At 34.1% G+C, this 27,731-nt stretch overlaps 2 protein-coding genes and 2 pseudogenes across 2 annotated transcripts; 1 reads left to right on the forward strand and 3 right to left on the reverse strand.

Moving 5' to 3' along the window:
• Window positions 1-323: 323 nt before the first annotated feature.
• Window positions 324-4,368, forward strand: LOC124827226 (putative pectinesterase/pectinesterase inhibitor 25). The gene is made up of 3 exons (XM_047300238.2): window positions 324-1,219; window positions 3,056-3,413; window positions 3,505-4,368. The coding sequence occupies exons 1-3, from the start codon at window positions 365-367 to the stop codon at window positions 4,191-4,193; spliced, it is 1,902 nt and encodes a 633-aa protein (XP_047156194.2). The 5' UTR covers window positions 324-364; the 3' UTR covers window positions 4,194-4,368.
• A 208-nt stretch (window positions 4,369-4,576) lies between these two features.
• On the reverse strand, window positions 4,577-9,152 carry LOC124827227 (putative pectinesterase/pectinesterase inhibitor 24). Its single transcript, XM_047300241.2, has 3 exons — window positions 8,555-9,152; window positions 7,203-7,706; window positions 4,577-5,531 (listed from the first exon to the last, which is right to left on the reverse strand). Exons 1-3 carry the CDS (start codon window positions 9,096-9,098, stop codon window positions 4,855-4,857), a joined length of 1,725 nt encoding a protein of 574 aa, XP_047156197.2. The 5' UTR covers window positions 9,099-9,152; the 3' UTR covers window positions 4,577-4,854.
• A 13,247-nt stretch (window positions 9,153-22,399) lies between these two features.
• LOC124827223 (cytosolic sulfotransferase 15 pseudogene) lies at window positions 22,400-23,350 on the reverse strand (annotated as a pseudogene).
• Window positions 23,351-25,820: 2,470 nt separating this feature from the next.
• Window positions 25,821-27,674, reverse strand: LOC124827229 (glyoxylase I 4 pseudogene; annotated as a pseudogene).
• Between the last annotated feature and the right edge of the window lie 57 nt (window positions 27,675-27,731).

Genomic DNA, 27,731 nt, shown 5'->3' on the forward strand with positions numbered 1-27,731 from the left:
CTAAGTATAAACAACTTTGACAATTCAAAGTCATACACTATTCAAAAACACTTAACATAATCTATTCAAAAACATCAATCATCACAAGCTCCCTTCACTGCAATGCATATTACAATTTTATTCAAAGCCACGTTCCGACCGTCTACCATGCATTAATTTTCGCCCCTTTTGCATGCTCAAACCGACACCCCCACCCGCTCATCCTCTTCTCATTCTCTTCCTTAATTATTGTTCTTCACACCCGTTTTTGCTTCCTAGTAACTTCATCTGCATCACCCTATAAAATTCCCCATTGTTCCAACACCAACACACCATCCAATTACCACATCGTATCCTCAAAGAACCAAAACCTTAACCCTTCAAAATGTTTTCCCCACCAATGTCCCTTCTCTTCCTCTTTTTCCTCTCCCTCTTTCTTCCCTTACTCTTAGCTCAAACTCCTTCACCATCTCCAACACATGCTACTCATGCTCCTTCTCCATCACCATCCAAACGTGCTCCTTCTCCATCTCCAACGCATGCTTCTTCTCCATCACCTTCTCCATCACCATCTCCAACTCATGCTCCTTCTCCATCATCATCAACACTTGCTACTTCTCCTTCTCCTTCTCCATCACCCTCTCTAACAAGTGCTCCACCACCACCTCTTCCACCAACTTCACCCTCTTCAGCATGCAAGGCCACATTATATCCAAAACTGTGCCGTTCCCTTTTCTCATCCATTCGATCCTCACCTTCTGATCCTTACAACTTAGGAAAATTCTCCATCAAACAAAGCCTCAAGCAAGCCAAAAAACTGGCCAAAGTCTTCGCGGATTTCCTCAAAAAGCACCAATCTTCATCTCTCAGCAGCGCAGAAATTGCAGCCCTAGAAGACTGCAGTGAGCTGAGCCAGCTGAGTGTTGGCTACCTGGAGTCAGTTTCAGAAGAGCTGAAATCTGCAGACTCGTCCAACACAGAGTTAGTTGAAAAGATCGAAACATATCTCAGTGCTGTGGCCACTAACCATTACACTTGCTATGATGGGTTGGTGGTGATCAAGAGCAACATTGTCAACACTCTTGCTGTGCCTCTCAACAATGTCACACAACTCTATAGTGTCTCTCTTGGGTTGGTCACGCAAGCTCTGAAGAAGAATCTGAAGAAGCATAAGATTCGCAAACATGGTCTTCCCACCCAGAATCACAAGGTCAGACAGCCACTGAAAAAGCTCATTAAGGTAACTATTTTCTATCTGGATCCTTAATTTCAGTTTTTGTTGGTTTATATGCTTCTTTCGAATTTTCAATCATTCATGTAGCCATTTTATTTTTTCCAAACTTAATTTTTTAATGCTGTGATTTTAAATTGAGAATCAGTCTTTCAACTTTTAAACACATGCAAATAAATATTTCTTTATTCAAAATTTAATATTTATTAACATTTTCATTGCCAAAAAAATATTCAAAAGGACTAAAGTTGTGATATTTTTTCGACATTTAAAGGCGAATTTTTCAATTAAAAAATATAGACACCAAAATTTAATTTAACGAAAATAATTCATAAATTAAAACCACTTTTTTTTTTTTAATTTTAATTTTACTGTGGTTTAGGTTGGTTGTGCCTAAAAGTTATACGGTTCAATTTGGATAAATAATTTAATTAAACACTTACTTTATAAAAAGATTATGATAAGAGAATTTGTTTATAAAATTGATTGTGAAACAATTAATAGTTAAAAAAAATTGCATCACAACAAATTAAAATAGAGCTCTTTCAGTCACCTAGACTTTTATAATTTTTTTATATTAACTATATAAGTTTAAGGTAAACATTTTTAATATAAATATAACATATATTGAAATTCATTTGAATTTGGATCATTTGCATACAATTCTATCCCATAATTCCTTACATACATTTGCTCAAGTACAAAGATTTTAATAAACTAAAACATTAAAAACGGTATGCCCGGCTCCTTCTTGGCTCACACAAAAAGGGTCAAACCCGAAATAAAAATGAGACAAAAATTGTAACTTGACTTACTTTTTTTAATGTTTTTAATTGTTTTAATTTTTTTAAATACTTTTTGAGTTTTTGTTTTTAATTTTTTTTATATATACTTATAAATAAATATTTAAAATATATTTAATTATATAAATATTTTCTAAACCTTTAATTAATTAATTAATATCTTTAATTAGATAAATTAAAATGATTATTGTATTTATATGTTAAATTACTTTATTATAATTAATAATTAGAACTTAATTTATAAATCTTATACATATTTATATCTTTTTAAAAATATAACATAATTTAATTATTTTATTTTAATTTTAGTTTAAAAAGTAAAATAAAAATTAAAAAACAAAACAGATCAATAGGTCGGAGACAAACTAGCTCATTTTTGGCCCATCAATTTGATAGACTAGGCAACCAGACTAAAACAGACTAAAGGATTAAAAATTGTAATCCGACCAATCGCATTTAAAAAATTGGCCCACGAATCACACTTCATGTTGAGCCAATTCCTCTACCTATAGGATTGATTATGCTATTTCAACATCATATTTTCAGAATATTTTTAGAACAAGATTAAATACAAAATAAGATGAAGCTATGATGGAAAATAATATTACAAAATATTTTATTTCACAATTCACAATAAAAACAAATAAAGTCAACGAGATCCAAGGATTGGTGAGTTCAGGTCAACTCAGGTTGGTTTTAAAGTATAAACTATGAGTAATAACATGGTGATTTGCCACGTGGGTTCTTTGCATGTTTTACGAATAAAAAACAAAACCATGCGCGTGTAAGTCTTAAGTACCACCAAACTAGCATCTTTCCATGCACCACATGCCATTTTATATACCTTTGTAGTATTAATTGTGTAGTGTTGAAGTCTTTGGTTGTTTCTTATTGGTGGAAAGTGTTTGATATAATTGTATATTTTGTTTCTTTAGCTTTGATATTGTTTCATTTTAAATCTCTCAAATAAGTCTTTCTATTGAATATACGAAAAGCTAAATTGTTAACTGAAAGGCTAAAATTGAAACGTTACTTTGCTCAGCTTCTTCACACAAAGTTCGGTTGCGAAGCATCATCCAATTGCAGCACTAGAAGTGAAAGGATTCTTAAAGAAAGTGAGAGCAAGGGAATTCTGCTTAATGAGTTTGTGATTGTGAACCTTAATGGCAAAGACAACTTCACCTCCATTGGAGAGGCTATTGCTGCTGCACCAGATAACTTAAGGCCAGAAGATGGCTATTTCCTTATCTATGCAAAAGAAGGATCCTATGAGGAATATATCACTGTTCCCTTTCCCAAGAAGAATATCTTGCTTATTGGTGATGGCATCAACAAGACTTGCATCACAGGAAACCATAGTGTTGTTGATGGTTGGACCACTTTCAATTCTTCAACCTTTGGTAAGTAAATTATAATATTTTGGAAACTCATGGTGTTCTCTTCTAAGGGTCATAGAGAACTCATTTTTTACTTTTTGTATGTTCAATGCAGCTGTTTCTGGAGAAAGATTCGTTGCTGTGGATGTTACATTCAGAAACACTGCAGGCCCTGAGAAGCACCAAGCAGTGGCAGTGAGGAACAATGCAGACCTCTCCACATTCTACCGTTGCAGTTTTGAAGGATATCAAGACACTCTCTATGTCCACTCTCTCAGGCAATTCTACAGGGAATGTGACATTTATGGCACTGTGGATTTCATTTTTGGAAATGCTGCTGTGGTGTTCCAGAGCTGCAACATCTATGCCAGAAAACCATTGCCAAAGCAGAAGAATGTTGTCACAGCACAAGGAAGAACTGACCCCAATCAAAACACAGGAATTTCACTCCAGAATTGCAGGATTGAGGCTGCACCTGGCTTGGCTGCAGACTTGAACTCAATTGAAAATTACTTGGGCAGGCCATGGAAACTGTACTCAAGGACAGTATACTTGCAGTCATATATTGGAGAACTAATTCAATCCGTTGGATGGTTAGAATGGAATGGAACAAATGGATTAGACACCCTCTTTTATGGTGAGTTCAATAACTTTGGACCTGGTTCTGATACAAGCAAGAGGGTACAATGGAATGGTTACAATATACTGAGCCCTACACAAGCTTGGAACTTTACTGTGTACAATTTTACCTTGGGACAAACATGGCTTCCAGATACTGATATACCCTACTCTGAAGGGCTTTAGATTAGGTAACTGAATTCAATTGTATGGAGTAACAATAAATTCGATTCACCATTGGTTAATTAGAATGTCATGTAACTGTATCATCATTTTTATGTCTTGAAAGAGCTTACAAAAGGAGTGAGGGTCATCTGTTGAATGTTTGGATGAAATTGAAATTTTTTTATCTTGAGATGAAGTTACAATTGTTTATTAATCAGAGGAGTTTGAATTTTTGCTTTGTCATATTAGGTTAGTTAATAATGTGACATGAATACCATTAACATGGGACAGCAAAGTGATAGACCCTTTTGCTTCATTTTATTTTTTATAAACCGTCAAGTCAAAGATTGTTTTTCCAAATCAAGCAAATATCATATAAAAATGTTTGTAAAGTTGATATACTTGAATGTACGACACAGTATGGGCAAGTGGTTGCAAGCACGTTCAAGGAAAAGAGGGCTAAAACAAAGAAAAATGAAGAGATTGTTGTAAATATAATATCAAATGAGTACTCGTAAGAGGTGTAATGCCTCTAGTAGGTCCCAAGATCTTCAAAAGAAGCCTCAAATTGAGTTAATCTGTATATAGAATCAAATCAATGATAAAAAGAAAAAAAATGGGAAATTTGAAGATATTACAGATAGAATTTGCATCATATGTTGTATTATGTGTATCAAAGTGATCACAGAGAAGATTTAAAGGTGGCACCCGAAGCTGGAATCCATTTGTCCCCTGAAATAAAAGTTTTGACAGTAAACTTGCTAGCTTGTTTAGATGTAATGGTTTTCAAACCCTTCCACTTGACCCTATTTTTAGTTGAAGCTCCAGGTCCAAGATTCTGAAATTCTGCATAAAATATTGTATCTGGTGCTGAGTTTCCTATCCATGGTAACCATCCATTTGGGTTGATGAAACTCCCCAATGAGGACTGCATAAACACTGTGGTTGAGAAGTTCTTCCAGGGTCTTCCAAGGTATGTCTGCACAGAACTTAAGTCCCCAAAGGGTGAAATTCTGCAATTTTGAATTGAAATTCCTGTGTTCATGTTGGGATCAGTTTTGCCCTGTGCTGTTATGGTGTTCTGCTGACCCTGCATAGGAACCCTTGGAAAAATGTTGCAGTTTTGGAGGACAACTGCAGAATTACCGAAAATGAAATCAACTGTGCCATAAATGTTGCATTCCCTGTAGAATTGGCGGTTGGAATGAGCATAGAGACTGTCCTGAAATGCATCAATTTGACACCTATAGTAAACTGCTTGATCAGCAGTGTTCATCAGTGCCACTGCCTGGTGCTTCTGTGGACCAGCTGTGTTGCGAAATCCCATGTCCCTAGCAATGAAATTCTTCCCAAACGCAGCTAAATTGCACCAAAGAAAAGAAATAAAGTATGTTACCACATACAAAATGTGTTAAAAATCAATATAGACTACAATCAGAAGGCTTGTCAATTTTTTTTTGTCTATCTTTAACTTTCATTCACTTTTAAACAGTGCCTCTTTAGTCTCTTCTCAGAAACAAAGAGTACATCATGCATTTATAATATTAAAATATAAAACAAAAACTTTATAAATGAGATCATTTTACTTAAAAGAAGTGAACATTAATCTTAATTCAATTTTATTAAACTAATATTTCAGATGAAGTTTGCATATATTTATATATTTGTATATCATAAATCTTATAAATCTGTTTTATTTTTACTTGATGTATAAGATATCCAACAAACCTCTTATAATATCTAAGACATATATATTTGAAGTGTCAATGGTAGTCCAATGAGAGTCAATTCAATAAGCTCAACAAATATAAATTTTTTTATTATAATTGATTTTAGATGGTTTTGATATTATATTAAGAAGTAGATACTAACTTAGGGTTTGTTTTTATGGATTTACTGTGTGGGAGTGATGGTCAGCGAATGCATCTTTTATTTGTTACAACGAATTTGAGCGAATTAAAGGATAATGATTTCAGGATGAGTATTGAAATTACAATCTTCGAGTGAGAAGATCTAAAGAGATTTACTGTAGCGTGCAAGGCAATGACATTTTTACCCTGCAATTCAAATCCTGCACAAAGCAATGCAAAGATGGAACCAATTCCATGTTTTCAATAGGTGAGAGAACCGATTCGAGCATGTTAGAACCGATTCCTAATTTGAGGGAACTAATTCCCTTGATTCATTTTGTATCTGTAACTGATTCTCCTCACCTTTTTTCGTTGTTGGAGGTTTTGGGTAGTGCTTGGCTTGGAGTTGTCTTCGCGGTGGTGGAGTGACTGACATCAATGGCTAGGCAGGTGGTAGACGCCATTTTGTGTGACGGAGTTGCGTGGTGGTGTTTCTAGTATTTGGTGGAGAAGGATTGATTTACATCTTGTTGTTTTTGTTTAAGGGTAAAATGACATTATTTTATAATTTTTTGCTTGAGACATCACTACCTCAAGTCCTAAAATAGCCTATCACAAATGTAGGGCTATGCAAGACCTCCTAAAATGTTTATTTTAAGAAATAAATTATATTTTCTATTAACTTATTAATTTAAACTAAATTTATTTTTCTTTTACTTTATTTTCAATATTGGGACAAAAGAATAATTTTCTATCTAAATTTATTAATATAATTTTTTTAACTCTCATCCACCAAATTAGGTTAACTTTCAAACTTTTTCTTCAAATCTCTTAACTCAAACAATACTTATCTCCTCTCCATCCCTTTAAACCTCTTCAGTCACTCTCACTTAAAGCCAAAGACATCCTAAGTTTAATTCAAACTTAAAATACCAGCTTTCAAACTAAAGTTTATTTATATATTATAAATTTCTTTCCTCTCTAATCTAGGTAGGATCTCCAATCATTTGTATACATAGAATGACATAATTTGAAAGAGGACTGATTTAGGCACTATCCACCAAACATAAAACTTGTCAAAAATAAAAATGAATAGAATTTAATATAGTACTAGTTTAGAAAAACATCCTTTTAGTATCTAAATTAATGTAAAGGTACTCTAATAGAAAGGGTTACATACCAAATGTTGCTGATGAAAATGTTGGGGTGCCATCCACAAAGTTAAGTCTTCCAGATACAATGGTGGCGTTCATACCATCACCAATGATCATGACATTCCATTTGGTCTTCTCCACTCTCACATTTTCATTGTAAATCCCCTTCTTCACATAGATCACAGTTCTCTTGTCACTTTTCTCAGGGACATCTTGAAGAGCAGAAGTGATTGTTTTAAAATTTCCGCTGCCATCTTTGGCTACAACAATATTAGCTTTCTTCTTCAAATCATCAGCTTGTAGCATCTTTCGATCTTTAGAATGAAGCCATTTTGGCTCTTCATCTTTGTGTGGCAAAGTACTCAACAAGCGTCTCAGTTTCACACTGCTTGCAGCCTTTTCAAGCCATGTAACGATGGCAAGACTGTTACTGGTGAACTCTGTTGAATTTTTCAGAATATTGAATACACTGCCCTTAAATGCTTCTTCTGCCTCTCCAATGCCATCAATGCAAGTTTGCTGGTAAGTACCTGTTTTAGTAGTAGCACACGGATGAACAGTGATCTTCAAATATTCAGTACAAGTTTTGTTGAATCAATTTATGAGGAAGAATACATTTTTTATTTTATTATCCTTTGCTAAATTTCAATAACAATTGAAGAAAGAAGATGAGAAGCATCAAGCATTGATCTGATGGAGTTCTTATATAATCATAAAAACTTGAAGCCAGCAAATCAAAATTAGGAGCATGTCTTAAGCGATGTATTAAACCTAATTTAATCTTATAAAACTTACAAACTTGCTTGTAAAGAAAGGTTTGTCTAGGATAATATAAAAAATTGTACTACATACATATATAATATAAAAAGTTATATTATTTTTAATTAATACGAAATCTCTAACATTCTTCGTGTTAAAACATTTACGACTCAACGTGAAACTATATACTAATAATATAAAAGCACTCGATTGATAATGGACAAGAGAGTCAACAAATAATAAATCTCACTCGTTTCAGATATGTCATCATAATGAACTTTACGTCTACTTCAATACAACGTCTTTACTTATCCGACGTATTTTTACATAAAAATAGGAATAGTACAACTTTTAGATCATTCAACGATATAAATATGGTTAATGTTTAGTATAATATGACTAAGTAGATAACCTATAAGTTTTAAAAGACTTATTACGGATTTTAAATCTACAGGAAAAAAAAACATTTTCTCAAATAAATGAAACAGGCAAAAAAGGGTTAAATAAAGGAGTTATGACCATCATAGACAAATAGACAAATTCTAGTGAGTCAAAATAGAAGTTGTACCAATGACTCAAGATGTGAAGCAAATTTAAAGAAGCATCAACGCATATATACCTGCAGCACTCAACCAAGTTCTGAGATCCTCCAAGACATCAACCAAGGAAAACTTCCCACCAGAAGCCAGAGAGCTTTTCAAATGATCAACTGCAAGACCCAGAAGATCCTTGCAGTTCTTAAAATCTTCCATGATACTGTCATCAACATTCAAGCCACTGAACCCTCCTTTCTCAGAGAAATACTGAGCAGCCTTAGAAGCCTCAGCTAAGGCCACCTTAATAGACAACAAGAACAACTCCTCAGGTGGAACCTGACCCGAGTGTGCAAGAGAACCAAGACTGCTGTAGCAGGCGTCCTTGTAGAGTGTCACATCACAAACAGCCTTCACTGAGCTGGAAACAGAAGCAGCATTGTTTTCAGCATCATTTGAGTTCTTGTTGTTGTTATGAGCAACTGTTCCAAACACTGCAGCACACAAAACTCCAATGAGGACTATTGTGGACAAGGCTATGATCGTGATTCTCTTTCGGGTTTTGCGCCGAACTTCGAGCATGGCTTGCTCTGATTCATCAACTTTGCCATAAGATTTGAAGGAAGACATGGTTAATGCTATAGCTAGTTTATGCTGATTTGTGTTATGATGATAATAGTAACAGGTTTGTCAAAGTGTGTGTATATATATATATATATATATATATATATTTCTGTAAATTGTAACATATTCTTTTGGAACAGTATATGACTTGCGTAATATATAAATATAACATGTAGCTTATTTATATGTATAAATATTATTAATATTATATGTATATGTATATAAAAATATATATATACGAGTTGAAGTTGGGTTGAGCTAAACGCGGTTTACGTGCAAGGCACTATCCTTTTAGTTGCATATCGAAGTTGAATGGAGTGGCAGGCATGTTACACAAATATATGTTAATTTTATAATAGAATTTTTGGTTTTTATATTCTTTTGATCTTTATATTCTTAAGTTGTTGACTTTAATTTTTTAATTTTTAAAAGTAAGCGGATTTAGCTTCTCTTATATATTATTTTGTGATGGCTATAATCGGCAGCTAAATCTTTAGTTTTGGTGCGAGGAAAATAATTTTTTTACTTATATATGTAATAGTAGGGTTAGCTTACCTGGTTCGACGGACATTGTAGAGGGAAGTGTTTTACATCACCGGCCTCACATATCTAATAGTTTTGTCAAGCTTGACTTCTATTAAGAGAATGCTAAAAAGTCTCACATCACTTACCTCAAAATTTGGAGTGCAACTTGTATATCTATTGGACAACTTCATTTAAAGTCAACTGATTTTAAGCGATAATGTCATAGACTAAACCTCCCAAAAGACTACCAAGGAGGCTTAGAGTTGTTGTAACTTTTTTTTTGCCGTGTAATTGTATTCTACTGTTAGGCCTTGTATTTTGTTTTCTATAGTTCTTGTAATTAGAGACCCAGGAATACAGATCCATATATTTATATATAATTTTCTTTATAGGCTTGCTTCATTGTGTTTAGTACTTATGTTAAATTATATTAATTTAAGAATTGGTTCATGTAATTTGAAATATAATTTTGATTAAAGATTTTAATCGTGATGATTATTAGAATATAATATATTAAAGTTATAGGGATTATTTTAAAGTTATTAAAATTAATCCCTCTCTTCTCACTTCAATAAAGGGCATTTTGATATTTTATTAAAGTTGGTAAAATATAAAAGAGGAAAAATGTTTAACTTACGTTGACACGTTAATTTTCTGAAAAGAGAGAAAAGAAAAGGTTACGTTCTGTGAAAGAAAAGAAAATAGTAACTTTGACAGAGAAAAATATCTTTACTAATTTCTATATCATCAAGAAAGCATCAAAGAGAAGTAAGGGAAGAGAGAACAATTGATAAGAAAGAACTATACAATAGATCCAAGTAAGTTTTCTTCTACTATGTATGTGAGAATTATGAAATTCAATATCTTGTGTGTTTTCATTTAATTGAAATTATAGAAATTGCTTACAAGTGGTATCAGAGATTTTATGATTCTCCATGAATGGTAATTTTCTCAATTTTTTGAAACCCTAATTTCTGAATTATAAAATTTAGAGATTTTAAATTTTAAGATGTTTAACTAGTTTTTATTGGCATGAAAGAAAATTAAATTCACTATAATGTGAATTTGATCCCAGCCGTAGGGTTTTATTTGATCGTGGCATTAAAGCAACTTTACTGTTGCACGATTGTAATGTGAATATGCCAAAATTAAAATCTTGCATGAAAGAAAATTCAATTCCCTTGAATTTAACCCTTGGAAGTTGTGTATAAGACTTTTAGTTTTGATTGTGACCATAAAGCAACTTTATTGTTGCGGCACATGTTCTAACAGTAAAGCAATTTTACTATTGGGCTTATATTGCAGTCATTCACATGGTTACTGTCACTGCATTGAATGAAATCAAATGTGAATTAAAAGTTTGAAGGTTACAAATGTTTTTAATTTGAAAAGTGCATCTACTGATGCGGCATGACATAATGTTTTGTTTTATAAATTATATGTAATATTTAGGTTTAAACCCTTGGTTGATCCTCATTTTTGTATGGTAATCTTAATTGAGTCCTCATTTTTGCAACTGTTTCAATTGGGTCATATTTTTTGTAAAAATGAGCCAATTTTATCTTAATCGTTAAGTGCTCTCAGACAGTGTTAAATTTAGCTGATGTGTTTATATTGATGTGCATTGTTTGATTAGGTGAAATTTTTATTTAAATTAAAAAATTATGACGTGGCAAAAATGAATTGGTTTATATTAAAATAATATGTTAGGGATTGAAAAGGGTCAGAAAAGGAAATAGTGAATTGAAAAGGGAATTAGGGATTTGGACATTAACCACAGAATGTTCTTCATCAAGTCAGGCCATGGTGCCTCCCTGTCGGCCGCCGGTCACAGTCGGAGCTTCGCCGGCGGAAATCTCTCTTTCTCTCTGTCTCTCTTTCTCTCTCCGAAGTTCAGATTCTCTCTTTCGCTCTATGTTGGAATTGGGTCTCTCCCATCGTTGTTGGTGTTTTGAGTGATGGGTATGCCCTGCCGCTGTTCCCACACCTCACACATCACCGAAATCATCATCACCAGTCAAATGATAATGTATAATCCATTAAAACCAAATAGAATTTGCCATAGTCAATTAATCTTAACATCAGATTTTAATGAACCAAGGAATTCATTCGAAATAACATCAATGATATACTTTCATGTCTAAAGTTGAGCAGATTTCTTTCAGAGGCAGTCTTGTTCTGTTATTATTTAAAATGTCATTAATTGACCTTTCGATCACTGACCAAGTTAAAATATTGGAGTAAAACATAATTCTCAAACCAAAATACTGTCACGAAAATTGTAAAAGAAAGGAGTCAATGAGTTATTTTGAAGATTTCCAAAATCCAAATTCAAATATAGTAGATGCAATAGTATATCAGAAAGTAAGACAAGATCAAACCAACAAATGTTAGTGGTGTATCATTCATCGTAGACATATCAGAAGAATGACAGTATCTCTTTCGGTTTCGCGGGCACCACATGAAACATGGCTAATTGCATTAGAAAAAAACATCTCCCATGGAAGTCATAGGCCAATCCTGTACTTTAGAGCAAATTGCTTTTAATTTGAGACACCATTAGAGGTGGCATAAACAAAAAAAGGAAAGGAAAATCCCAAAAATTTCGCTCTGTCTCTCCTTTCGAACCTCTTCCCAGACTGCTACAAAAGGATACAGTTTTGTTGTCCACGCCAAACTCTTTCTCTATTAGGGCTTTCCCCAATCAGCAAACTGTGCATCACCCAAGTGTCGAACTCGTAATCATTGGTGACGTTAGTCTCGAACTTGAAGAAGAGGGAAAGGGTTTCCTGCTTGCGAGTGAATAGGAGGAGTCAGCGTTGGTGACGTTGACGCGGTGACTAGCGACCAGCTTGGCGGTGACCAGTGGCGCTGGTGGCATCCTAGCTCACGCCTCGCCGCGGCCGAGCTCGCACAAGAGGCATTGATGGAGGAACGAGAGAGCTTCTCTCTCACGCGCGAAGAGAAAAAGGAGAAGGGAGGACCTGACGCCATGGTCGGCGATGCCTCCGATGGTGAACAGCGGTACTAGCGACGCCTTGGACCGTGACTCACGACGGTCGATTGGGTGGAGGCTGAGGCGGACGCGCATGAGTGGAGGAGATGAGTGCTTCTGGGGTTCCTTTGGTTCCCTTTTGGTTTCAAGTGGAGGATGCAGAGACAAATTGGTTTGGTAGGAGAGGCGAAAAACCCTAATGGGTTTCAGAGTGGTAGAATGCGCGTCTTCTCTAGGATTCCAATTCCTCTTCTCTAGGATTCCAATTCCTCTTCTCCCACTGACCAAATCCCTAATTCTCTTTCTCTAATCTTATTTCAGTAAAAATGTTTTGAATCTGAAGAATTTTACCCTTGGTTGAGGGAGAAATGGTGTGTGTCTGGAGAGTGAGGGTTTGAGGGTTGAAGTTGGAAGGAAGCAGTTTGGGCGGAGGAGCGGAAGAGGTGAAAGGTGATCAGTGATTGGAGGGAAGAAGAAGCACCACACGTGAATTTGATGATTATAAAACACATCACACATTCAATTTAATGCACAATGCCACACCATCAAAACATAAAATACAGCTCAGCTAAATTTAACGTCGTCTGAGAGTACTTAACGGTTAGGGTAAAATTGACTCATTTGTACAAAAAAATATGACCCAATTGAGACAGTTGCAAAAATAAGGACCCAACAAAGATTACGATACAAAATTGAGGACCAACCGAGGGTTTAAACCTAATTGTTAATTAAATTTGGATGAAGGAAATTCAATTAAGTTGAATTTTGGGTGAGTTATAATTGTAATCAAAATTAAAAGTTTTAGTAATTTTGTTGTTCTTTTAAATTGCTCATGTTATGGTCTTTTGAATCCAAAAACACTGTTAGGAGAATGTAGATGTATTATTTTGAAATTCTATTGGAGTGTGTATTTACCGTGTGTACCATTATGTGGTCAATTTATGAAGAAATATTATGAAAATTATTCATAATATAAAGGATGTTAAATTATGAATATATAGTAATTAGTCATTATTATAAGGATGTTATGGATTACCCAAAAATGAATCATTCTTTATAATTGATGACATTAAAGTGAGACATTTCATATACTTAGTAAGTATGTTTGTATATCCAAAGATAACATACATATAGACTTAAGTATGATTGGTTGTTTATTAAAGTATATTCACTTTAGTTTCGTAATTGTATGGAATTTGTCAGTTTAAGAATCACCCAAAGGTGAACTTAAATGAATGAATTATATGATTACCTATCAGTTTAAGTGTCATCCAAAGGTGAACTTAAATGCATGACTAGTGTAGTTATTTTGTTTGAATCCATTAATTTAATCAAAGCATTAATGTATGAGCTTGTATATTATTTTTAATTTCCATGAGTTTATCAGGTTTGAGCTTGTATATTATTGTTATATATATATATTACATGAAAAATCTCAATTATCATAAATGAGGTGGAAAGACAATTAGATAGAAAAGTAAAAGTGGTGAGATCTAATATTATGGTAAAACTTATGAGAGTGGACAATGTCCAAGTCCATTTGCAAAGTATCTTGAAAGTTGGGGTATATGTGCACAATACACAATGCCCGATACACCACAACAAAATGGTATAACAGAAAGGCGGAATCATAGTCTTATGGATATGGTTAGGAGTATGTTGAGTCATAGTAATATTCCTTTATCTCTGTGGATGTATTCATTGAAGACTGTTGTGTATCTACTTAACAGGGTTCCTAGCAAAGCAGTTTCTAAAACTCTTTATGAACTATGGATTGAAAGGAAACCCAATTTAAGACATCTTCAAGTTTGGGGTTGTCCAGCAGAGGTAAGATTATACAATCCACATGAAAAGAAGTTTGATGCAAGAACCATTAGTGGTTACTTCATCGGTTATCCTGAAAAATAAAAAATGATACATATTTTATTGCCCTAACCACAATACAAGAATAATTGAGTCCGGAAATGCTCGATTCATTGAAAATGGACAATTTAGTGGGAGTGAGGAATCACGAATAGTGGACATTCAATAGCATACTAATAGTGTTTCTACACCTAATGTCTCTTTTGAAGTTGTTGTCCCTCTTGTTGTATCACAATCACACAACAAGCAGAGACGACAAATTAATGTTCCAATCCCACAAAATGAACATATAAATGTTGAGCCAATTGACAATGAGCAAGTCACAAATGAGCAAGTAATAAAGAGCAATTGATAGAGGAACCATAAGAAGCAACATTAAGAAGGTCTATAAGGCAGAAAAGACCTGCTATTTTGAATGATTATGTGGTTTACTCTGTTGAACATGAATGTGACTTAAGCATTGATGAGAATCCAGTCTCTTTCAGACAAGCCATGGAAAGTAATAATTCAAAGAATTGGTTGAATGTTATGAAAGAAGAATTGAAATCAATGGATGACGATAAAGTATGGAATCTAGTTGAATTGCTTAAGGGTTCAAAAAGAGTCAGTTGTAAATGGGTTTAAGACTAAACATGACTCAAAAGGCAATATTGAAAGCTATAAAAGCTTGATTAGTCGCCAAAGGTTTCACTTAAAAGGATGACATTGACTACAAAGAGACCTTATCTCCTGTTTCTAAGAAGGACTCTTTGAGAATTGTTTTGGCTTTGGTGGTTCATTATGATTTAGAGCTTCACCAAATGGATGTAAAGACCACTTTTCTGAATGGTGACTTAGAAGAGAAAGTTTATATGGACCAACCAGAACGTTTCACAATAACAGGAAAAGAAAATTTTGTGTGTAAATTGAAGAAATCAATATATGGATTGAAACAAGCTTCCTGACAATGGTATCTAAAATTTAATGATACCATAACTTCATATGGTTTTGTAGAGAACACCGTTCACTACCAAAAAGAAGGGCATTACCGAAGGCCAGAAGCCCTCGGAAACAGCCAAAAACCGTCGGTAAAAGGTAATTACCGAAGGCTTATCGACGGCCAAAGAGCCCTCGGTAAATCCCTTGTCGCTAACATTTACCGAGGGCTTTTGCCCTTCGGTAATTACCGAGGGCCAAAAGCCTTCGGTAATAACCAAAGGACATTCTGAACCTAGTCCTGTCATGCACCACTGGACTTTCATCAAACAATTTAGTTGCAGGATTTTCCAACAAATTAAATAAAGCAATTAATAGGCTTGCAACAAAAGGTAGCACTCAAAATGAACTTAGGAGAGACTCTAAAGTGGATTTAAAAAGCAAGAAACAATTATAAGTTGCAGATATAGCTAATTTGAACTCAATTTTAAAATAGGCAAAAGTGTTTGATGAAATGCCTAAGAGAGCTACTGTAAAATGTGCATCAGATTTTGAAAATTTAGCTTAGCACTAGTTCACTCGCTTTTTACAATGCAGGCTGTTTGTTAATTTTGAATTGTGCACTTCTTTTTAATCAATTGAACCAAGCTTTTGCTACTAATTTAAGATGAAATTCAGTGCAATAATCACAGCAACACAGATTCAAAAAATTCTGCAACTCATATCAGAAAAGTGTTGAAAACTTGATGGTTTGAATGACAATTTTGCTCAAACGAGTTTGGACACTTAATTTTATGATTTGAGCAACTTTGTTTTACCAAGTAAGACTTGTTTAAGCTGCCATCAGAGGCTAAATACTTACAAATCAGAATTTCACTGTTTGAGTTGCTCTTAACACCAAAATTCAAGCTAATTCACCAACCAAAATTCAATAGATGAATCAAACTGATTTGGAAACTATTAATATGACTCTAGGACAATGATTAAAAGTTGTACAAGACTCTAGGAATGAATTAAAAGATGTCCAGCAGGAAGTTCTAAACTAGACAAATGTACTGCAACTAGAGAAAAGCACTTCTATTATAACTCAAAAAGTGATGGTTTAGAAAGCATAAACCCAAAATCAACCCTTGCTATTCCAAATCAGTTGTGGATACTTTTGCATCAAGGAAAGCACATCAAATAAGCTATGAAGTGCATTTCCACAGCTTGACTGCTTAAACCATATGACTGCACAGTTTTCAACTTATCACCATGCTAGCTTTGCTTTGAATCACTAATTCCAGTTTAATTTCACCTAGTTGATATTTTCCAGCTTGAATATATCTATATCTATATAATTTCTATATTTATATCTATATCTATATAATTATGATCTATGTTGTTTCTGTACCAATTCCCAGCTTAAACAAATCTAATTTCATAATATAAAGTTGCTGGAATTTAATATACAAAAGAATGAGAAGCACTTGTATAACTAAAAAACCATTATTTACTACAAGTTTTTAGTCTATAAACACTAATTTAATATACAAAAGAATGAGTAGCTCTGTTGTTATTGTCGGGGATCTTTAATTGCATGTTGCAGATGCTTTCTATGATGTGAACACTCACCCTTTGGAAGTTTGATTTGTTTTAATGTTTGGATTGTGAAATTGAAAGCTTAATGGTGAATGGCATATGGCATTAATAATGACTGAATATGTTTCAGAATTGGAACCACTGGAATGTGTGTTGTTTTCTAGCTAGATGTTTCTTTTGTAGATATATATACTGTGGCTTTTGGGATGAAGTGGATTTGGACTTGTGATATGCTCCTTTCATGCACTTTGGATTCTTAGACATTATGAAAGACAAGTCAATCTATGGTCAATTAATGTTACAGTATGTGCTCATTTTAACTTGTCCATGATCTTTCAAACTTGTGTCTGGTCTAATCTAGTCTACTGTCTACTATTTTTAGCTTTTAGTGATATTGCAACGTTCTTTTAATTTGTCCAAATATGGAGCAACTTTCTGTCCTTCTAATAGATATTCATACATACTTTAATGCCTATGTGAAAAACCCCTAAAATAGTTATTGGTAACTTATAGTTACTAGAACATAGTCTAGTTCTACTGGTTTTTTAGTTATATATATATGATCATAGAATTTGAGAATTTCTATTTTTCATTTGAAGTCTAATGGTTTTAACCTTTTAATTGTAGTAAAAAATTGAGTATATATTGTATCTAATGAACATTTATAGTCTACAAGCACTTGTATAATCTTTGTAGTAAAAAGTAGATAATAATTTTCCTTATTTATTTACTAAATGTATTTAGTATTTACAATCTAATATAACAACAACAAATTTAAGAGAAAGTTTTACTACAACTATAAGTCTACAATGGAGATGCCAAGACTTAGAATTCAAACCACAATGAACTTACCTAATTTTAAAGGAAGCAATATCTCAGCAGCAACTATTCTGTACATGCTTATATCAACTTGAAATAATCTAGAAAATGGTGTAAACTCCTTCCAAAAGTACATAGGAAAGTGAGTGGGTTTGAAAAATATTCACACTAGTATGGACTTGTACCCTTCATTTTTCAATAGCAACCACTGCATAAAGCATTCTTGTTCCTTCACTCTTTGCTTGTGGCTCCACTCAATCCTCCACACACTTATCATGCTACCTATTTTTCCTATTCACCTTTCATTCCCATAAAATTAAAAAAGGTTTCATAATTTTTCCAACTCATCAAAATCTTCTATAATTAGGAGATATTTTCAAAACTCACACTTCCTATGTTCGGAGCAGAGGAACTTCAGTTGCAGGTAGTCCTCATCGTGGCAACCCAGACTAGCCAGAAACATTTACAAAAACTATCACATTCAATCCAATATAATCATGTTGAATCAAACAATAATACACTAATTCCATACAACAAGAACTCCTAATCTCTATATCAGATTTATTAACTGAACAAAGCATCCAACACATATATCCTTTCCAAAACTCCACAACCCCTCTCATATCAACACAAAACATCAACAACTTAATTTCATTTCCACCGAACATAACATTATCTTCTTTAGTTTACTTTTCAACCCAATTTTTTTTAGTTAACATCCAAACAAGAACTGATCAAAACAGTCCCACTTCTTTTCATTATTCTACGACTATTCAATCAATATTACTATACCCACTCGTTCCGGACTCATACAACAATTCCAGTTCAGAAATGTTAAAACATCACATAGGGAAAAAAATAATATTAACAAACAGGGCAGCCACCAAAAGGTACATAATTTGAAGCAATAACTTACCTCTACGGCAGCAACAACCCTAGGTGTATTAGCACCTCCAATAGCCTCTCTTGCGAAGCCCTTCTCACGCATAGAAAGCCAAATCGTCACGCAGCCCCTGGATTAGCCTCCTTCGCGAACTCGAAGCTGTGTGCACGCCGCAACACCACCCACTGACTCGGAGACACACCTCCTCACACCGCCAAAGGATCGTCATTAACAAACCCTAAGAGAAGCATCGTCCATAATGGAAGGCGTCACGTCAATGCCTTCGTCCTTCAACCACACACGCTTTTGAAGAATGGAGAGGAGCTCGAGAACGGTCAATGGTGATGGCGAAACCGTAATAGACGAGTGGGAAACAATGGCAATGGTGTTTTCGAAGTCTGAACGAGAAAGGTAGACGTGGGTAGAGGGGAGAGGGCGGATCAGTGAACGAGAGAAAGGGGAAGCTTACTTTTGCGAAAAGGGATTTTGGGGGAACAGAGGAGGGAATTTCCAATTCCTGATTTCATTAAGTCTATGTCTATACCGAGGGCCAAAAGCCTTCGGTAACTTCGTGATAAATCCTTCGGTAATACATCTTTACCGATGACCAAAAAGACCGTCGGTATGAATCCTTCAGTAATTAATGCGTTTCTGGTAGTGGTTGACCGGTGTATATATATAAAGATCAGTGGGAGTAAGTTTGTTATATTGGTTTTATAGGTTGACGACATTCTTCTTGTTGCTATTAATATTGGTATGTTACATGATGTAAATAAGTTTCTCTCTAGCAACTTTGAAATGAAATATATGAATGAGGCATCTTATGTGATAGGAATAGAAATATTCCATGATAGATCACAAGGATTGTTAAGTTTGTCTCAAAAAGGCTATATTAACAAAGTATTAGAGAGATTCAGAATGGAAAAATGCTCTCCTGGAGTAGTTCCAATTCTAAACGGGGATAAGTTTAGTCAAATGCAATGTCCCAAGAATGATTTGGAACGAAAGGCCATGGTGTCCATTCCTTATGCGTCATTGGTTGGGAGTTTGATGTATGCTCAAACTTATACTCGGCCAAATATCAGTTTTTCTTTTGGAATGTTAGGCCGATATCAAAGTAATCCCGGAATAGATCACTAGAAAGCTGCAAAGAAAGTTCTTAGGTACTTACAAGGTACCAAAGAATACATGCTCACCTATAAAAGGTCAGATCATCTTGAGGTGATTGGCTACTCGGATTCAGATTATGCTGGATGTGTGGATTCAAGAAAATCCACATTTGGGTATGTTTATCTATTAGCTGGAGGAGCAATTTCTTGGAAAAGTGCAAAACAATCAGTCATTGCTACTTCCACAATGGAGGCTGAATTCGTGGCATGCTTTGAGACCACAGTTTATGCTTTGTGGTTGCGGGACTTTGTATCTAGGCTTGACATTATTGACAGTATTGCTAGGCCAATAAGGATTTATTGTGATAATTTCGCAGCCGTCTTTTTCTCTAAAAATGACAAGTACTCAAAGGGTGATAAACACATGGATTTGAAGTACTTTTCGGTCAAAGAAGAAGTGCAGAAACATAGAGTGTTGATTAAGCATATTGGTACTGATTTGATGATAGCAAATCCGTTAACTAAAGGACTACCGCCCAAAACTTTTATTGGCCATGTTGAAAGTATGGACATTATGGATAAGTCAATATTAACATGATGATGTTATCTATCTATATGGATATGTATAGTTATATGCTTATACTGTCATGACACTTGTGAATTCAATTAAAGTTATGTTTCTCTTTATTCTATTGTTATCCACATTAAGTTATATACATGTATTATTGATTGTGGTAACATCTTATATCTCTTTTAGAGATATGAAAGTTATAAGATTGATTAAAGTTATGTTGAGTTGGTTTGATTATGTGATACATGTGTCGTTCATGACTTTTGTCCGCCATGATCTGATCATTTCAATTCATATAAGGATGATGACTTGATAATTCTAGTGAATGGTGTGCACTTAAAGTTTAGTCTTAGATCTTCAAGTCATCACATGAACCAAGTGGGAAAATGTTAAATTATATTAATTTAATAATTGGTTTATGTAATTTAAAGTATAACTTTGATGTAAAGATTCTAATGTGATGATTATTAGAATATAAGGTATTAAAGTTATAGGGATTATTTCAGAGTTATTAAAATTAATCCCTCTCTTCTCACTTTAATAAAGGACATTTTGGTATTTTATTATAGTTGGTAAAATATCATAAAAGAGGAAAAATCTTTTACTTACGTTGACACGTTAATTTTTTGAAATGAGAGAAAAGAAAAGGTTACATTCTCTGAAAGAAGAGAAACGATGACTTTAACAGAGAAAAACATATTTGCTAATTTCTATATCATCAAGAAAGCATCAAAGAGAAGTAAGGGAAGAGAGAACAATTGACAGAAAAGAGCTATACAATGGATCCTGGTAAGTTTTCTTCTACTATGTATGTGAGAATAGTGAGAATTATGAAATTTAAGATCCTGTGTGTTTTCATTTAATTGAAATTAATAGAAATTGCTTACACCTTAAAGTAGCGAGTCTTGCTTTGGTTATTTGTCTTTCTTTATTGTCACGTCTAATAGATTGAAGTTACTTCATCTATAATCTTTATGGATTTTCTACTCAGAAATGTTACTTTGACATGTCTAGATGGTTAACATTCAAATGACATGTGTGGGTCTCAGTCACATAGTGAGGTAAAAGGTGGGAATGTAGTAAAAAGGAGATTATAGTTAAATGGAAAAGTATCTACCATGAGGTTAGTACCACCATACGAACACAACTTCACAATATGAATGACTGTTAGCTCGACTCTTTCATCATGAATCTCCAACTTCAACTTAATCCTTTTAACACGGATCTACAACTCTCGACCCTTCCACCATAGGTTTGCAGTTCCAACTCGACCCTTCCACCACAGACTACAACTCTAACTCGTTCCTTTCTCTATGGATCTCCAACTTCAGCTTGACCCTTCCAGCATTGATTTCCAGCAACATCAACAAACAAGAAGTCAATAAAGTGCAATTGGAATCAGTTCCATCACGTTAGGAATCAAAGCCATTGTGAATAGTATTTTCACCCAAAATGAACACAACATTAAGGCATCACATTTCAAACATAAATCTCACTCCAACCAAATATTTTGCAACAATTTAGAAAAATTTTCACATATTTCTCAATTAAAAAACATAGTGCACCAATCACCATTTGCCGTCCTATTTGGGTCAACCACCCTTGGTCGACCATTAGCCAACAATTCTAGCCTAACCATCCTTGACCGACTACCCTTAACTGCAAAATGACATAATTACTCTCTTTTTAATTCATGTTGTGAGACCCATATATTTTAAAATAATATTAAAATGGACACATGTACTTTTCTAGATACAAGTAAGATATTATTCATTGAGGGCCAAGCCCTCACGGATTTGTTTTTGGTACTCCTTCAAAAGGCCTCTTACCAATGAAGATATTTTATGTGTATATAAACCCATGTTCATCTCTTATTTTATCTGATGTGGAATTTTGTTTGTACCCAACGTTTAGGACATATCGAGCCTCTTTATTTAAGAAACAATGAAAGAAAAGTGACAATATATTTATCTCACTAAATACAGTGCATACTTATATTATGTGCAGCAACTTATTTACTTAGGAATCTTACAACAATGCATTATTCTAAATTATAAATGACAGACCTGATCCGCCAAAGTTTTCTTCGATAATTTTAGACAGTTTTTCTATCATGGAAGGAGAAAAATAGTTTATCCAATCTCTGGTTTCTCCTTTCCGAAAAAAGTACTTTTTCTCCAGAAATTGGTAAATCACTCCAGATTTATTCACTTCCGAGTTCTTCATCTTCTCAAAGCTGCATAGCTTGATTATGCGTTCGATCACTTCCTGGTTTTCTTCCTCTTGAGTGAAAGGACATCCCAAAAAATCTGCAATTTTTTTCACCTCAAAATTGGCATCCTCTTTAAGATCTTCATACTTCAAGAACAAAACCTTGTTTGGTTTGGCCATGCTCTCCTTCCAATAACCTAGCATATGACTCCACCATGGACCAAACTCAATTATCCCATTGCAGTACATTTCAAAAGCTTCTTCAATTTTCAATGTGGACAAAGGCTCTAGCTTAATTTTATCAAAGTAACTCCATGCTGAAACAAAAAGGTCAAAAGGGTTTCTAGAAATATAAATTATCTTACAGTTAGATTGATCAATGATGGAGTTGGGCAAGGAAGGGAATGGAGTGTGAGTTCCAAACACTCTTGGTTCAGTAGTTGGGCAATGGACATCACCACGATACATAAATTCAACATGAGGAACAAGTTGATGAGGATTTGAAGTAAGCAATGGATGGTTATCATTGGAAGACAAGCATTGGCGATTCACAATGGAAAATGTAATGGCTTTCAACCAAGTAGTGCCTGATTTTGGAAAACTAGCAACAAAAATATCACTGTCTTTTGCTTGAAACTGCTTTTGAAAAATGTTTACCTCTTTTATAAGAATTGAAGGGCACCAAAATTCTTGGAATAGATAGAGATCAGGGATTGCCCAACCCCTCTCTCTGGGGAGGGATGAGAGAATAAGTTCATCTTCTGCATTTGGTCGTTGCCCTTCCATTGCCACTGAAAAGATTGAACAGGGAAAACCTTAGAATTGGAAGTATTGGATGAGAACTTGTTCTCTGAGCGATATCTTCTGTAGCAATATGAGTTGAAGAAATTATAAATCTGTTGAAATCAATGCCAGCATGTACAGGCAGATAGCACAAAACTTTCCTATTATACCGTCATCTGTAGCATGACGGTTGAAGAAATTATACTGATTTTGACAAAAGTCATCAATGGCAGACATGTTATGGGCAAAAATTTGTCCTTTTATGACAATATGTGAACACCAGTCTGTTCATATTATCTTAGCATGTCGCTCAAAATAATTGGCCAAATTAGTAAAAACAACCGTGTTACTCTCACAGATTTCTTTTGGCAAAAAGTAGCTTGTCTTTTATCAATAATTACTAAGTTATGGATCATGTTACTGTGTCTTTGTGATCGAACTTCCTAACATTAATTATTAGTATTGTGTCAATGATAGATGTTTAATCTACAATCTTTCTCACTTTTCCATCCAAATTAATCTTATAACTCTCAAAATTATGACAAACAAAAATCGAATTTCCTGTGTTAATGGATCATGTTACTGTGTTTTGTCTCAAACTAACCATGTTCTCACAATTTGCTATCAAATTAAGTCTGTATGATGTCCTGGTGAAATTGGTGGTTGTTTAATCATGTTATCCAATGCTTATTTGCTTTTTGAAAATAGTTATATAATGACAAATCCCAATCCTGATACCATTGCATTGGCTTTGTGCGGTGTGGCAATGGTTTCTTTATATGCTCCAATTTAACCCCATTTCAATTTTAGTCCCAATGGCATGATATCAATTTGATCTAATACAAAACAAGTGAAGTGTTATCTTGAGTTTTTTAAGTATGTTTTACCATATATTTAGATTTAACAGACTTAAATTTAAGTCTTTTAGTGATCAACAAATTTAAACTTTAAGTTTGTTATTATCTAAATTCATACAAAAGAAAGACAACTAATACAAAAGAAAGACAACTAATTTAAATATGTTGTGACCATAATAAACTTAAACTTGTTCTTTTTTTTTTAAATTTTATTTATTTAATAATAAAACTGAAACTTGAAATACAACCAATTTTAGATAATAGATTATATATTTCAAATTGGTCAATGTAAGTACATAACAAAGAATTCAAAATAAAAAAAATAAAATAAAATGTCTAACTTAAAATCTGTAATCTAAACAAAAGTCTAACTTAAATTTTTAAGTCTAAAAATAACTTAACAAAAACCTAATCAAAAACCAAATTTGACCGTTGGAGGTGATGACTTGCCCATTATTAAGTTATTTTGGCTATGTCCTGTAAGTGACCGATTTTCAAAAACCTAAAATAAATAATGTTATTATACAGTGGAGTATGAACAGTAAAATACCTAAAATAAATAACATTATTATGTAGTGGAGAATCTTAAATTGTAGAATTCATATTTTTCTATAATTCAATAACAATTACATAAAGAAATTTATCATCATTAATTTGATAGAATTTATTCAACCTAACCTAACCCATATTTAGCTTTCATAAATAACAACGTTTGATATTTAGCTTCATCCAACAAAACACATGAATAAATATGACTTATAAAAATGAATTCAACCTAATCTACCGTAACCCACTTTTAATGCATTTAAAATTTATTTTTAATCAAGACTTCTGCATCATGCATCAACTTGAAAGATTATAAGTAATCAATATCAAACAATTTAACAAAGCAAACGAAAGTTACTCTTAAATACTTCATCCCCTTTTCTCCTCTCCTCTTCCCTTCCATTTGTTTTATATTCCTTCTCATACGAACTCCCAAACATTCAATAAATATTAGTTTAACAGGATAAAACGTTTACACAAAAGCCTCAAGTACGTACAGAAAAGTTGCAAAATTGATTATAGCAATAAACAAAAGAAAAAGAAAAACTTTAAGCATTCCCAACCGTCTTTCCTACAGACAAATCCTACAAGTGTAAGCGCTCGATCTCAGCATCGTTACTTCGGCCAAGCTCTGTTTTTTGTGTGACTGCGAGGTTCACTCAACCAATCAGCTCTTCTCGAAGCATGCACGGATGCTACTCTACGATGCATGCGAGGATTCCCCCGCTACCATACTCTGTTCCACCGACACCTCTGTTCTCTACTAGAGCTGCAGCATAGTCATAAACATTCAAAAGTACAACATATTCTTAAATATATAAGACATTAAACATGCAAAGATATAATTAATAGCAAAACAACCACATAGTCAAAAACACTAGTTGTATCTATGTTTATTTACTATGCAATTCAGCAACACAACCTCCAAAACAACAATGTTGTTGCTGCATACGATTACTATACAATGGCTATTTTCTACTAAACAAATTTTGCACCATAGTCATCCACAAAATTTAAGTATTGTTGCTGCTGCTACTACGTAATTACTACATTCTATGGTCACTCACTAATATCGTAAAACAATTTATATTCATTAATAACTAATATTAATACAAAGAAAAACTTTGGTTAGTGGTGTTGCACATGGAACTAATAAAGAATGTGCCATCTTCAGAGTCCTTTTCATGAACTTCACATCCATCTCCTTCAACTTCTTCTCCATTGCTTCCAGATCTTCACACTAACAAAAAGTAACCCCAGATTCATAAAAGATCAAAGTTATAGTTTTTTCAACAACTAACACTTAATCTATACCTGAAAAGATATATGGTTCTCCTGGGAATCTAAGTGTTGAGCATCGGAAGACAATCTCTAATCTTCTTCTTCGGATTGCACCAAGTGGATACTGACTCCATAGTTGAACGACCATGCACCCTCAAAGTCCAAAGCTTGGGGCCTCTCAATCTGAACAAATCCCAGCACCTTTGTGTAGAAATCTATGGATTCCTTCACATTTTTACACAACCTTGAAACGTGGTTTAGAGCCATCAATGGAGGTCGGTTCTCATTTCTTCAATCCTCTGCCTTTCCATTAATCCTCTGCCTTTCTCATTTCTTCATACCCATGAAAATGATGCAAAACTCCTAAACCTTTACATCCACGAAAAATCTGCAGAGCCACCGATTGATGGGGAGCTACAATGCGAGAGAAAAAAACTAAAGGACGACAACAATGAACTTCGAATAACAATGGAAGAGAAAAAAATCTAACTCAACAAATGTTCGACCAACACTAAGAAGGCAAAGAAAAGGTTTCCAAAAATTATTACTTTTCCTACTTTACCCTCACTTACTCTGTATCGTTTTTTCAAACGATGACATGGAACATGTCAAATGAATGTTACTTCCACGTCAAGTTATTACTTCTCTTTTATATTATTTTGAATTCCTTAGTTTTAGGAAAGGAGAGAGAGAACATGATATACTCTCTTTTGGTTCTACATGTTACACGAATAAGTGGAGGGCTGAGTGTTTTTCCTTAACTTGGTTTTTGTACGTTGTAAAGGATCGAGGGCTTGGTTTTAAGTTTAGAAAATGTCTTTTCAACAACTTTTTTTTTTATAACAAAAAACAATGTAATAACTTATGATTGATTCATTTCATCGGACCACTGAAATAACGATAGCGTTGTTAAAAAATTGTTAAAAAAAGTTATTAAAATATCATTATCGTTGAAGTTTTAATTAAATAATTAAATATTTAGATAAAGTAACAACATTAAAACAGAAAGTGATATTAGGATGAAGGTATTCAAGTGAGATTTAAGGTAAAGCCTAGGGGATACCCTGGAGCCGTGAAGGAAAAAGCACTGAAAGCAGGGAAATAATAATTGGAAGTAGCCGTGAGATGGTGGAGGGTAACCCTAACCTCTTTGTTTGTACCTAAAGTGTTGTGAGAGAGATTAGAAACCAACCCTACTCTCAACTCTCTTTGCTAAACCGAGAGAGAATGAACCCTTATCCCTATATCAAGGCGAGATTGTGTGGGTGGATTAGGGAGTCAAAAACCGTGAAGAGTGGCAAGTGTAACGTGAACAAACCCTTGGAAGCCAGGTAAGGGGAGCACCTTAGCATATTGTTGAGATGTTCTGGTCCGAGATATTGTGTTCTTTTATGTTTTGATGATTATATGATATTGATGTTGTCTCTTTACGCTATTGGGGCTGTAGGGAAGCATGCGAATGCTTACTTTTTCGTTTGGTGGTTGTCTCCTCTTTGAACTGTGAATGTCACGTGTATGTGTGCTTAGAATTGTGAAATCCTTTTAATGTCCTATTGTGCTAACCTTAAGATCATGAGTTCACTCTCGCCACTGAAAGCGAGATGGGTGTTGGAGTTGGTAGTTTCAATTCCTCTTCCTTCCATGGAAAAGGGGACGTAATCTCTAGTATATAGGAAGAATCCGGGATGTTTGGTCTTGTT

Source organism: Vigna umbellata, chromosome 9 (genome assembly GCF_029865625.1).
Source record: "Vigna umbellata cultivar VRB3 chromosome 9, Vumbellata_1.0, whole genome shotgun sequence".
Lineage (NCBI taxonomy): Eukaryota > Viridiplantae > Streptophyta > Magnoliopsida > Fabales > Fabaceae > Vigna > Vigna umbellata.